This window comes from Arachis ipaensis, chromosome B4 (assembly GCF_059453495.1).
Source record: "Arachis ipaensis isolate K30076 ecotype BB chromosome B4, ASM5945349v1, whole genome shotgun sequence".
Classification (NCBI taxonomy): domain Eukaryota; kingdom Viridiplantae; phylum Streptophyta; class Magnoliopsida; order Fabales; family Fabaceae; genus Arachis; species Arachis ipaensis.
Genome location: NC_142439.1, coordinates 14,597,522 through 14,612,828, shown reverse-complemented (window position 1 = coordinate 14,612,828; position 15,307 = coordinate 14,597,522). Strand labels below are relative to the sequence as shown.

General features: G+C 24.0%; 1 protein-coding gene and 1 pseudogene across 1 annotated transcript; both read right to left on the bottom strand.

The window, feature by feature from the left end:
• Window positions 1-8,202: 8,202 nt before the first annotated feature.
• LOC107637604 (cell wall / vacuolar inhibitor of fructosidase 1-like) lies at window positions 8,203-8,881 on the bottom strand. Its single transcript, XM_016341000.3, has one exon. The coding sequence runs from the start codon at window positions 8,783-8,785 to the stop codon at window positions 8,249-8,251; it is 537 nt and encodes a 178-aa protein (XP_016196486.1). The 5' UTR covers window positions 8,786-8,881; the 3' UTR covers window positions 8,203-8,248.
• Window positions 8,882-12,229: 3,348 nt separating this feature from the next.
• On the bottom strand, window positions 12,230-12,763 carry LOC148566736 (cell wall / vacuolar inhibitor of fructosidase 1-like; annotated as a pseudogene).
• Window positions 12,764-15,307: the final 2,544 nt, after the last annotated feature.

Sequence of the window (15,307 nt, the reverse complement as noted above, 5' to 3'; positions counted from 1 at the left end):
GTTTATTTAAAAAATAAAAAACGATAAAAGAAGAATGGCAAAGAGAGAGAGAGAGAGAGGACCACCGTTTTGCAACTAAGATTTTAGATTTTGTTAAGACAAAAACTACATGATTGCTGTAATTCCTCATTATTTTTTATTTTTCTTTTCAAATATCAAGGAAGAATCATTAAGCATCACCAAAGACAGTTGGTAACTAACAAAATATAATTAGTATTCTTCTTAATTCTTAATTACTACCACTAATTAACTTTATTGTTTTGTTTTATCTAAAAGTAGCAATTATTATTTCAATATAAAAGAAGTTCTGCCATCACATTAAAGTCTGGACAATTTTTTTTCTCTGTGGCACATGGAAATTTTACCTGCCGCTAAAATATTGAAGTTATTCTTTTAATTGTTTAAAAGAGAGTTAGGCATACATATGATAGAACTGCACAAAATTAAGAAATAAAACAATAAAATTGAGTGGACAAAAAGATAATATATATATATATATATATATATATATATATATATATATATATATATATATATATATAGGGCAATTTACGCATCTAAATTGTTTGATCTCCAATATTACGCAAATACATTGTTTCTAAATTTAATACGCAAATGCATTGTTTCACTATTTTATGTAAACCGCTACTGGCAGTAGCGGTTTACAGGTGTACATAAACCGCTACAACCAGCCGCGGTTTATGTGTGTGAGTGTGTGAGTGTAAACCGCTGCTGCCAGCAGCGGTTTACGTGCATGTGTGTGTGAGTGTAAACCGCTACTGCCAGTAGCGGTTTACGTGCATGCGTGTGTGAGTGTAAACCGCTACTGCCAGTAGCGGTTTACGTGTATGTGTGTGTATACTATTTAAATAATATTATAAATAAAAAATTTAATTTATCATTTCACAATATAATTTAAAAATATAAATATGCATGTAATAATTTTTTTATTTGTATTTATTATTAGAAGTAAGACCAAATTACAAATAAAAAAATACAGTCTTCAAAGTATTGAATTATATAAAGCAAGACTAATTTTTTTTATTATCATCTCTTTTAAAATTTATAAATAATAAAATAATTTATTTTTAGCCAAAAGTTTACTAAATTATATATTTTACTCTTTAAAAATCACTTCATTCTCTTTTATTTATATCAACCATACAAAAGAGATTGGAGAGTTTGGAAAATGGGTTGTGTTCTTTGCTGCTGATTTGCATTTGAGATTCTAGCTAAATGATTTTTTTTATTTGTGTAACTTTGTTGTCTTATACCAAAAAATAAAAATTATTTGTATTTTACAGTTGATTAATTAGATAAATAATAGTGATGGCATCATAATTTTGATGAATAAAATAAAAAATATAAATATGCATGTAATAATTTTTTATTTGTATTTATTATTAAAATGAGATTAAATAGCAAATCAAAGAGTGAGTACTCACATAGTACTAAAATATATAAACTAAGACTACATTTTTTTTTTATCTTCATCCCTTCTAAAACTCATGAATGATAAAATAATTTATTTTTAGTAAAAAATTCACTAAAGCATACACTTTTTCTTTAAAAATTACTTCATTTTTTATCCATATAAATCATATGATTGCAAAAAATATATACTCCGTTTTTTTTCTCTCAATTTTTTTGTAACTTAATTTAGCATAAACAAACATTTTTTCTAATCAACGTAGACTGCTAAAGGAACACAGAAATCGCTAAATTAAGTTACAAAAAAATTGAGAGAAAGAAAATGGAGTATATATTTTTTTGCAATCATATGATTTATATGGATAAAAAATGAAGTAATTTTTAAAGAAAAAGTGTATGCTTTAGTGAATTTTTTACTAAAAATAAATTATTTTATCATTCATGAGTTTTAGAAGGGATGAAGATAAAAAAAAATTTAGTCTTAGTTTATATATTTTAGTATTCTGTGAGTACTCACTCTTTGATTTGCTATTTAATCTCATTTTAATAATAAATACAAATAAAAAATTTATTACATGCATATTTATATTTTTTAAATTATATTGTGAAATGATAAATTAAATTTTTTATTTATAATATTATTTAAATAGTATACACACATACACGTAAACCGCTACTGGCAGTAGCGGTTTACACTCACACACACATGCACGTAAACCGCTGCTGGCAGCAGCGGTTTACACTCACACACTCACACACATAAACCGCGGCTGGTTGTAGCGGTTTATGTACACCTGTAAACCGCTACTGCCAGTAGCGGTTTACATAAAATAGTGAAACAATGCATTTGCGTATTAAATTTGGAAACAATGTATTTACGTAATATTGAAGGTCAAACAATTTAGATGCGTAAATTGCCCATATATATATATATATATTAGAGATCATAATATTTAGATTAAATTCTAATTTTATTTTTAATATTTAAAATTTTTTTTTATTCTAATACCTAAAATTTTTCTTCTGTAAATATATTTTTATTCTATTATCATTTTTTTAAGTAATGATATTGTAATGATAGCAATTATAATAGTAATTAACTAATTATAGTGACTTTAAAGTGAAATCGATACATAAATAAGAAAAAAGAAAAATATAATAATATGGAAAAATAATATTTAAAAATTTAATTTGATTAAAATTAAAAATACACAAAATAAAATATATATTTAGAACAAAAATAAAATATTTTAAACATAATAACAAAATTATGACTTAAAAATGGACTTATAATACATTGTAAAATATAAATTCCTAAAATTTGTATGTAAGTAAATAACAAAATTTTAATTTTGACAAAATAAATTTTTATATTTGTTTTTAATAAAATGAACACTCAAATATCTGTTCTGTTTAATAAAATAGCCTAATTATTTAAAGTGATAGGTTAATAATGAAGCCATTTTGTAAAACGAAACAGATATTTAACGGATTTGTTTTGTCAAAAATAAAATTTTGTCAAGATTAAAATTTTCTGAGTATTAAAATGATTATGTTAAAAAAAAAAAACAAAAAAAAAATGTCATGTTATATCGGACCCTTTGACGCCAAGAGTTGGTACCAAATGAAATACGGTCCCCCTTGATTAGAAATTAGAAATTGAAGAAAGGAAAACCCCTTTAAACTGATTGAGGTTCTTTTCCAACCTATACCTGGCTGTATTCTAACATCACAAACAGACAAACACCATATCATATCATCAATAATATTTTATCACCGTTTGGACCGACTATATGATTTCAAAACCCCACAATCAAACAAGGTGGGTACTCCCATGAAGATATTATAATTGTCTTCATGTGATGATTTTTCTTTTTGACCTTTAGATGATGGAGTGTAGGGTTAGATTTTGATATGTTATAAAAGTGTTGTTTTTATTTGAAGTGTGGTCAAATCAATAAATCACACTTTTATACAAAGCATCTTCATAAAAAGATGTTTTTTGCATCTTCATTTGAGTAGCTCCCATCAAACAAAACGATCCATGGTGTGAAAAGAAGAAAATAACGCGTCAACGATAGAACCCAATTCCGATAACAATTTAAAATGAAAAATGAATAACATAATAATAGTAAAACATAAGAAGCAATGAACAATGCAATGAGGTAGGGAACATGTACATTGTGATGTGGACAACGGGATTATCTGCTCTTATTTTCAGAACCGAACATCACATGTATAGAGACATCACCAACTAAGTAGTGCATGTTTGGAAATTCTCTATGGTGCATTTTATTTAAGGTGGAGACTCACCTGCGCTTATTTTTATATAAAATTAATAGCTAAAAATTAAATTATTAAATAATAATTTAGTTAAATTTATTAAATTATCTAATAATTTTTATTAATAATTTTATATAAAAATAATTACATGTTAGTTTTTATCTATATAATTATATTAAATATTTAGATGATAAAAAATAATTATATATATTTGAAGTGATATTTAATTTGTCAATTCATTACATCATATTCGATTTTAAGAATAGAATGAGAAAAAAATTACAATATATAAAACAATTAATAAAAAATAAAGACATAAAAATTAATATTTTTATATTTTATTTAATAATAAATTATATTTAAAAAATAAATTATAACATCTAATTTATTCTATTTTTATTTTTAAAAAAATATAATAACAAAAAATATAATTATAAAAAATAATAAAAATAATAAAAATAATAAAAATAAAAAATAAAATATATTTGTTATTAATATTTTTATATTTTTTCTATTAAAAAATATGAAATATATTAATTTATTATTTTAAAATACAATATTTATGTTTATATCTCATTACCAATATAAATAATATATCTTAATGCATGTCTTTTAACCAAATTCCTTCTAAAATTTCATAGTTGATCTTTGCTAGGAATTGTCAATATATTTAGAAATCCGGGAGTCATTTAATTATTAAGGATTAGAAACACAGATAAAAATCATTAGGATAGTGTTTGTTTTTAGAGTCTATAACTGAAATTGAGAGATTAAATTTAGTATTATTTTTAGTAGTTAAAGATTGAAATTAAAATTTTAATTTTGAGATATAAAATTTTAGTTTTTTTATTATTTTGTGGGAACATAAAAGACTGAAATTTTTGTGAATGAAGACAAAAATTTTAATAATTTTTTTTTAAATATTCTCATTTAATTTTTTAAATTTTAAATATATTTATTAATCTCTATATTTATCTTAAACTAAATATAATACTGAGACATAACTCAATTTAGTATATTTTATACCAAATATAATATAAAAATTTAATTTTATCTCTACTTCTTAATCTTTGTCTTCTAATCTTAGTCTCTCAATCTCAATCTCAATCTTTTCTAAAGGCAACCTAGAGGATTAGGAGGTAACTCAAGTAATTCAACTTCTTTTTAATATATTTTTATCCATTACACAGATAATTAGAAAACTTGTATTGATCAAATAAACTTTATTAATCAATATTGTATTCAAAGAATTACAGTATTCATTTTTGAGAATTTGAATCAATAGTAATCTAACAATAATAGCTCCTGCAACATGTGCCACATCACGCATATATCAATGTTCTCTTTGTTGAGTGGTGAATTATTACCACTGTCCACTGAATCATTAATAGCTGAATCATTAATAGCTTCTTCAGCAAAATAATTAGGGTTTCCAAACTTAATTCCACGAATGTAAGGCAAACTTAGTTTCATCACCAGCACCTTGGAGGAGTTGATGAATCTTGTTCAATGTATTATTTAATTTAGATTGACATCAAGTCATCAACCATGATTAGTGCTAGGTCTTGGACATTAGTAGTTTTGTTACTAGGGTTTGAAGTGAGGATTTTGAGATAGAGTTTTGGGTATGGTGTTTTTTTGCATGTATCTTGAATTAGTTTCTTATGATCATTTGGTAAATGTATTGCAAAAATATTGAAAATTTTAAATGTTTAGGTTTTTAACAAAAGTTTATATTTAACATTTTTAACAAGTGTGTCTTTACATCTTTAGGGTACTTATTATTGTTAGTTAAATCCATAAATTTAAGAGTAATACGGTAAGACTGATAAAATTTATTATTTTTTATTAATGTTGAATTAATTTTAAATATTAAATTTTAATAGTATAAAAATAAAATATTAGTCAAAATATTAATAAAAAATATTACTCTTAATATTTATCTAAATTTAAATCATGAGTCAAAGAATAAAAAAGACAAAATTATTGTTAAGGAATTTTCCAGTCAAAACTTTATTTTCCTGACTACTATTAAATGTACTGGTCTACAAGTACCATATATTTCGGTCACAAATATAAATAATTATGATTAATTATTTTCAATTTTTGTTGTCATGATATCATTTATCCTAAAGTTTAAATTGATAAAAGAATGCAACATAAATAATTATTATATCTCTAATACTTTTTCTTAAGTAAGAGTCTTTTTAAATTTATTTAATTTTTGTAAATGTTTTTTTATTTATTTTATACTATTTTTTTAATTTTTAGAGTTTATTAAGAATCAAATTCTATATTTTTCAAATATAGAATTATAATATATACCATGTTATAATATTATTTATCTTAAAAATTTAAACTAATAAAAAGAAGCAAGATGAATAATTATATCTTTAACATTTATCATCAAAACATTTTAATTTTTTTAAAATATTTAAAAAATAATAAATTAAAAAATATGTATAAAATTATTTTATTATTGTGCATTTCTTAATTACCACTTGAATAATTGAATAATATTAAATATAATAAATATATAATTATAAATATTATATGCATAAAATTATAGATATTAAATTAGATAAATTTTTAATTATTATTTCCTTAATATATTATGAATATCTATTTAATTTTTCGTATTTTAAAGTTCTGTCATTTAAATTAATATATATATACTCCAAAACAAACTAACCAATCCAATTAATTAAATATATCCCCGATATAAATTTTGTCATCATGCATGTTTTTATTTTCTTAAGATAATTCTAGTCACCAACATTTAAAATTCTATTAATACGTTTAATAAGACTCTATATTCTGTTATTTATGTTTTTCACCATTATAATATAGTGGTTCTCCATATGTACATTTTTTCTTTACTTTTTTTACTTCAATTTTCTTTTTAATTTCTTATATTTTCATCTTAAATATTTCATACAACTACTCTTTTATTTTTTTTAACTATTTCTTTATTTATAATAGATCATGTATGTCATACGTACATAAAAAATATTTTGTATTTAAAACCTCAACATTTAATTTTTCTTGGAATAAAATATATTTTTTATTCCCATCTTTTTAAAAATATTTCTAAGAATTGATTGAAGAAGGACATAAGCAATTGATTTGCAATGGGAAGCGATGGAGCTGTTAGCTGTTTTTGTAGTAAAGTTCTCGTGAATTTATTATATTCATAATTTTAAAATATTTTTCGTGAATAATTAGATCATATATGGTCGAAATTTTTTTGGAAAATGTTACAGAACTAATACGTTTAATAAAATAAAAATGAAAAATTAATTACTATTGATTAAAATATAAGACAAATATAAAAAAAAAAAAATTGATACTTAAACCCGCCCTAAACCCAAGGTAGAAAGGAGAGAAATTCATATTGTATGGCAGTCGCAGATTAAATTAAACACGAATAGATCGTCACATACATAACTACAGAGAAAGTAATAGGATTGTAGATTATATGATTAAGGAGAGTATCACTATAAATCCAGGATTTCAGTTTGTTGATAACTCCCGAATAGTCTTAAGACAAAATTTGGGGGATGATGTGAGAAGAGTTACTTTATTCCGATTTATATGACTGTTTTTGTCTTCTTCTTTTTGGCATTAAGCTTTATTTTGATTACCGAAAAAAAAAATAGAAAATACGAGTGAAATAAAAATGTAGCAATTTTGACAGATATTAATTCTCACAGATCAACATTTCTTTTAAATACAAATGTAACAATTTTTGCAAACCTTTCACTATAATTATTGAGAATTTTTATTTTTATTTTTTTTGTTATTTTTTTTGATAAATTATTTTGGAAGCGTTAAAATTTTTCTGTTATCATTTTAATAATTTACTCTTAAAAATAAGATAATCGATATGAATACCTATACATATATCACACGGGCGCACACGCACATGTATCATTGTATCTACTTATGTCGATAGACTTACATATGCATTGACACATGTGCGCACATGTACACAGAACCATTCAATTGTTGTTTGTTCTTTTGTTTTTACATTTTTTTTTACTAAATTTTGTTTTAAACTCTAAATTTTTTTTACTATTATTTTAGTCATGTACTCTTAAAAATAACATAACCGGCATATAAATTCAAATACGCTTACACACCCACACACATCGATGCACTAAAGACACACATGCATAGACTCACAACACGTACACATGAATATATACACATGCACGCATATATATAGACATGCAAATGTATACATATAGCTGTTTAATTAAATTTATTATTTTAAATAAATATTTACGTGATTAAAATATAAAATAATTATTTTTACTAATATTATAAAATTAAATATACGTATAAACATATTTTATGATAGCAATGCATTAAAATTAATTTTGTTTCAAAAATAATTGACTTATCTTGTATCTATGGTATAAAAGAACTAATCTAATCTAATATATTGATAAATTAAAATATATATAAGAGATCAAACTTTGCTAATCAACATTTTATTCAAATATTATTACAATATTTAATTTTTGAGCATCTAATACAACATTCTAACAATAACTCTTGCCATATTTGCACCATCACGCACAGCTTTGTTTTCATTGTTTAATGGTGAATTACCATTGAACCCTTGCTCACAAAAGTAAGCCTCGTTAGCTGCATCAGCAACAGCATTTTCAGCAAATTTAGGGTTATTAGTCTGAATTCCGCTGATAGCTTCTGGCACATCACCCTTTAAGATTCCGTCGTTGTAATTGCCAATACATGAATCCAAGGCACCCTTAAATCTACCAGTAGCACCTTGTTGGAGTCGATGAATCTTGTTCACTGCAACAATTGATCTTGATTTCATGAAATCAACCATGTTTAGTGCTAGCCCTCTAAGATCAGCATTTCTGCTACTTGGGTATGAATTGAGGATTTGGACACACAGATTTGGGTATAGTGTTTGGTTGCATGTGGATTGAATTAGTGTCTCATCATTGGGGTGGAAAACCCTACATTGACAGATTGGCATTGTGATTAGAACAAGAATTGTAAAGATTAGAGATGGATGATTTAAGTTTTTTGCCATCTTTGTTAAGGATAACAAAATACTCAACAAAGATTATTACGGACGAGAAGATGGATAGAATGAAAAATGATCAAGTGAATTTTCCTTTGGGGTTTTTATTCTTGCACTCAAAGAATAATGAGGCCGTTTACATGCACTATTTAGTGGGTTGGTTATTAACGCTATTTAATATTGCACCGACAAAGTGACAACGTAAAATATTTTGGATAGTCATCAAATTCACAATTTTTTTGACTATTTACATAATTAATATATTTCTTATATATCAATTAAAAATAATTAATAATAATGTTAATACGTGACTTAACAATACATGTTAGTAAAACACTAAATTTAAATCATACGGCAAAATTAGAGATAAACGAACAAATATACACTTTGCATGAGTAAATCATAAAAAATTTATCGAAATTATCAAATTACTAATAAAAGTACTCTTCAAATTTGTTAAAATGAGAGTACCGCAAAAAAATTTTAAAACATGACGAAAAATTCAATCGTTAAATATATTTTTTTTAAAATGGAATTTAATTTTAATGTACTTTTTATGTATATATAATTTAAAAAATAAAATATTTTTATTTTTAAGATTTAGTAATTTTACGTTAAATAATTTTTTTGTAATTTTTGTTAGATGGCCAAGAGTATTTTAAAAAATCAGCTACATTATAGGTAAAAGATCTATTCCATTTTGGTAATTGCTTCCGTAATTTTTTAAAATCAGAGAATAAATTATGTTGGTAAAAAAATATTAATTGTAGTTATTTAGGGTTAACTAGTTAAGAATTGTTTATCTATATTTTTTGTCTAAATCAAGAGTGGTAAATTAATAATAATAATAATAATAATAATAATAATAATAATAATTAAATATTGTGTCTGAAAAATAAATTTAGGATTTTGCTAATAAAAAAAATTTTGTTAAGGTTATTTAAAGTAAACATTTAATTTTTTTTTTAATAATTGCATTGCAAAATTAACGAAAATAATGTTAAATATTTAGATTTTTAACCAATTTTATATTTTATTTTGGTGAGTACAAAGGTTATATTTAACATTCTAACAAATGTGTCTTTACTATACTTATTATTATTATTATTATTATTATTATTAGTAATAATAATAGTAGTAGTTAAATCCATAAATTTAAGAGCAATACTACATAATTAATAAATTTATTATTTTTAATTAATATTTAATCAATTTGAAATACTAAAAATTAAATTTCAAATTTTAAAGTCTAATAATATAAAATTAAATTATTAATCAAAATATTAGCTAATATTTATAAGTGTACTCAGATCATGAGTCAAAGAATAAATAAAAAAGGACAAAAATGATTGTTAAGGAATTAACTTTCCATTCAAAAAATTTATTTTCCTTGACCACTATTAAATGTAGTGATGCTGCAAGTTCCATATATTCGGTCACACATACACTTTTTTCGCAATATTTTAAGGGTTTATTACTTTATGCTATATACACATGTTAATTTTACAAATTAAATTTTTTTATTAATAATAATGATAAACTTATCATGTATTTTTATGACATATGTTAACTAAATTCATATCTTAAAAGTAATCCAATTTATTGAAGTGAGATATTACACAAAAAACGACAGATTATGGTAATTTCTAAAAACCGTCACCAAATGAAAGATTACTGCTATTGATGCGATGAATAAGAAGAGAGCTGCCAATAATTTAGTATTTTGCGGCTGTTTTGGTATAACTGCCGCAAAATGAATATATTGTTGTTACAAAATAAATTATTGGCGGCAATTTTTTTACAACTGTTGTAAAATATGTCTAACTCGTTTCTTTTTTTTAAATAACCGGATATGATCTACTTATGTTCTCACTATTTTTTTTTTAAAATATGTCTGAATCACTGTTACATAAATCATTATACTATTTTTGGATTTGTTTTATATGAAAAAATAATTACTTACAAAAATATATTTTGATTAATCATGTGAAAAAATTTATAAATTGAATTTTTTCGTTTACTGCTATAAGATCTTTTAAGTTTGTATTAAAGCATAAATGTAAATAATCAAAGAAATAATTACATGCTATTGTTATTAATTATTTTTAATTCTCATCAAAACTTTTTAATGTTTCAAAAAAATATTTGAGAGATAATAGAAAATTAATCCAAAATTATTTTATTGTATATTTTTTAATTTATTGCTTGAATAATCGACCAATTTCAAATGTAATAAGTAGGTGATTATAAATATTATATACGTAAAATTATAGATATTTATGTAAAATAAAAAATTTAAATTATATATTATCTTCAAATCATTATTTTTTTTGTGTTTTAAAAAAAAAAAAAAATATATATATATATATATATATATATATATATATATATTCCATGTAATATAAACACAGCCAAAACAAACTAACCACTCCAATTAATTAAATAAAATATGTCCAAGATCAATATTTTGTCATCATATTTTTATTTTCTTAAGATAATTCTAATCATCACCAACATTTAAAATTTTATAATGGATTATACTTATAAGACTCTTTATATTTTGTTATTTATTATATGTTTTCACCATTATAATATAGTGGTTCTCTAGATGTAATTTTTTTTCTTTACCTTTTCTACAATTTTTTTTTCAATCTTATATTTTCATCTTAAATACTTCATACATCTACTCTGTTTATTTTTCTTTTTATTATTTCTTTAGTTTATAATAGATCATGTATGTCATAATATACTTAAAAATATTTTGTATTTAAAAACTCAAGATGTATTTTTTATTGGGATTAAATATATTTTTTATTCTCATCTTTTTTAAAATATTTCTAAGAATTGATTGAAGAAGGACATAAGCGATTGATTTGCAATGAGAAACAACGGGGCTGTTGGCTGTTCTTGTAGTAAAGTTCTAATGAATTTGCTATATTCATAGTTTTAGATCTTCTTTTGTGAACATTAGATCATATATAGTCTAAAATTTCAATAGAAAATGTTAGAGAACCAATATGTTTAGTAGAATAATAAAAATGAGAAGTTAATTAATATTAACTGAAAAGAAAAGTATAGATAGACAACAATATTGCTGAATAATATGAACAACAGAATTAAAAAAGTAAATTAATCTTAAATTTAATTAATGACATAGTATATTTTAGTTGAATTGAACTAATTATAAGGTCCATTGTTCATGTTGTTTAAAAAAATGATTGCTTACCTGACATAACCATAACTGAAATAGCATATATAGTTGGCATATGCGTTCAAGTGTGACATGTATATACATCCACGCATGTAGACACACAATACACATGCAGAGACATATATACACGCAGGCATATGTATAGACACACGCATATACATACAGTCATATATATATGAAATCCAACTTTGCTAATCACCATTTTATTCGAACAATTATTACCATATTTAATTTTTGTGCATCTAATACAACGTGATAACAATAACTTTTGCAATATTTGCTGGGTCACGCACAGCATTGTTTTCTTTGCTTAATGGTGAACTACCATTGAACCCTTGCTCACAAGAGTAGGCCTCATTAACTGCATCAGTAAGAATAGATTCAGCAAATTTAGTGTTATCAGTCTCAATTCTGCTAATGGCTTGTGGCAAATCACCCTTCAAAATTCCGCCGTTGTAATGGCCAATACATGAAGGGAATGCACCCAATCTACCAATAGTACTTTGTCGGAGTTGATGCATCTTGTTCAATGCAATAATTGATCTTTTATTTTATGAAATCAACCATGTTTATTGCTATCCCTTTTAAATCAGCATTTGTGCTACTTGGATATGAATTGAGGATTTGGACGCACAGATCTCGGTTGCATGCGGCATGAATTAGTCTCTCATCATTTGGGTGGAAAACCCTACTTTGACCAATTGGCATCATTGAAATTATGGATAGAACAAGAACTTTGAAGATTATAGAGATAGGTGATTCAAATTTTTTGCCATCTTTGTTAAGGATAGCAAAATACTCAAAAAGATTATTGATGGGAGGATGGATGGAACGTAAAATGATCAAGTGAGTTTTCCTACTTTAGGGTTAGTGAAAGAATGAGGCCATATATTGCCAGGGTTGTCATTACGGTATTTACGGCGGAGCCGAGTTTAATTAAATTCATATTCGAGTTTGAAAGGTGAATGAATTTATCTTGATTTGATTCAAAAATAATTCGAAATACAATATTTTTTGGGTTGTCATTAATATTCATTAATGCTATTTAATATGTAATTTGTTATAGGTACAAGATATAAATATAGAAAAAAAGTTTAAAAAATAGTAAAATTAATTATTTTTTTGTATTTTTAATTATCAATTTAATATTTTTAGTTTAACAATTTAATAATATATTTTTATTTTATACTTTAAATATTATTAACAAAAAATAATAAATTCTGTTAATCTTCTAACATTCTTTTAAGATATATATCTTTTAAGATATATAAATTTTAATTTTGATGCACTTTTTAAAAAAAATTATACGTATATCTAATAATTATGTCACGTTAGTAAAATTAATTATTTTTTACATTAATCACGTGAATAATTATCTAAAAAAATAAATATAATATTAAACAATTATATTATATATTTTATATTGTTAATTACTATATATTAAAATTAAACTAAATAAAATAAAAAAAATAGAATAATAAGCGTGAAATATGCTCTAAAATTATGCAAGTATTTCTCTAACTTCATACATACTACTACCTATAATGCTAGAAAGGATTCAACAGCATAATTAACTAGAGTTTAATTTGAATTAAACATAATACTTCGAATTTGAGTAAAAGTAGTATATTTATTCGTGTCTTGCATGGAATAATATATAAAAATATATAAAATTTTTATTTTTAAATTTTTTAGATAAAAATACGTATAGTAATTTTTGTTATAAAAATTTTATAAAATTAAATTTAAAATTTAACTCTTTTCAATATTGAAATTAATAAAATCAATGAGTAATGATTTTATTTGTTTTCAAATATAACAATTACTCATTAATAATAATATATATAATTTGTGATTAAATTAAAATATTTATATTAAAATTCTATTTTTTTAAATATTTTTCTTTAAATAATGTTAGTCTCATAATTTATGGAATTAAATTTTAATTTCAAATTCTCTTACTTTTATGAAAATATCGATTTGAATAAGTATGAGATAAAATTCTTTTTAAAATATATTTTTTATTATCATAGCAAAATAAACTATTATAAAAAATTATTTTTGTTAAAATCTATCTAGAACTGTTTTATATTTTTGTATCATTTTATTTTTAAAATCAAAGTAATATAACTAACGTTGTTATCAGTTATAACTTATCAATATATTTTGTTTATTCTTAAATTGAAATAGTGAGAATATAACGACTAAAAAACAGGGAAGATGATGAATGTTGAAGAATGAGAGAAAGAAGAGGAAGGAGAGAAATGGGTTAAAGAGGAGACACTACAAGAAATTATCAGAATAACGACCAACATAGAATTTCTAGGATAAAAAAATATTGGTCGCAAAATTATATTCAGTGACCAATTTTAGCAACCAACAAAATTGGTCACTAATAGCAACCGAATTAGTGACTCATAAGTTTATTATAAAACGAGAATAAAGTTGGTTGCTAAATCGATTGCTATTTTTTAATTTAGCAACCGAATTAGCAATCAAAATAAGAGAAGTAACGTCTTTGGGATTCTTGGTCACCAAATCGGTCACTATTTTTTAATTTAGCGACCGATAGAAAAATATGGTGAAAAATTGTTTGGTCGCTAAATTGGTTGCTAATTGTTAAGATAGCGATCGATTTTAGCGACTAGCAAAATCGGTCACTAATAGCAATCGAATTAGCCACCGATAAGTTTTTTTACAACCAGAATAAGGTTGGTCGCTAAAATCAGTCATTATTTTTTAATTTAGCGACCGAATTAGCAATCAAAACAAAGAAGTAACATCTTTGGGACTTCTGGTCACAAAATCGGTCGCTTTTTTTTAATTTAGCGATCGAATTTGCAACCGGTAAAGAAATAGGGTGAAAATTTGTTTGGTCACTAAGACTATGGTCTCTAAATCAGTTACTAATTGTTACGATAGCGATTGATTTTAGCAACCAACCAAAAAATACTGTTAAAAACTAACCAGTCACTAAATCGGCCACTAATTTAAATAAAATAAGACAGTTCGTGAGTTACCCTCACTAACCCTAATTCAACTCACTCATACCATTCTCATCTTCTCCAAACAATTACCGAGTTACCTGCCGGAATCACATCACCGTCTTCTGAGTTACCCACACCATTGCCATCTTTTTCGTCGCAGTGTCGTCTTTGCCGTCTTCTGATTGCAGCGCTGTCTCCCGAGGTCTCGTCACCGTTGTCTTCTGAGGTCTCTGCGCCGTCGACTTTTGAGATCTTAGCGTCGTCGCATTCATCTTTTAAACCTCGGCATCGTTGGCATTGCCTGAGCTCGCATATCGTCTCATCACCGTCCAA

Coding starts and splice junctions, on each gene's coding strand:
- LOC107637604 (XM_016341000.3), bottom strand. CDS start 8,785: ATGGCAAAAAACTTAAATCATCCATCTCTAATCTTTACAATTCTTGTT.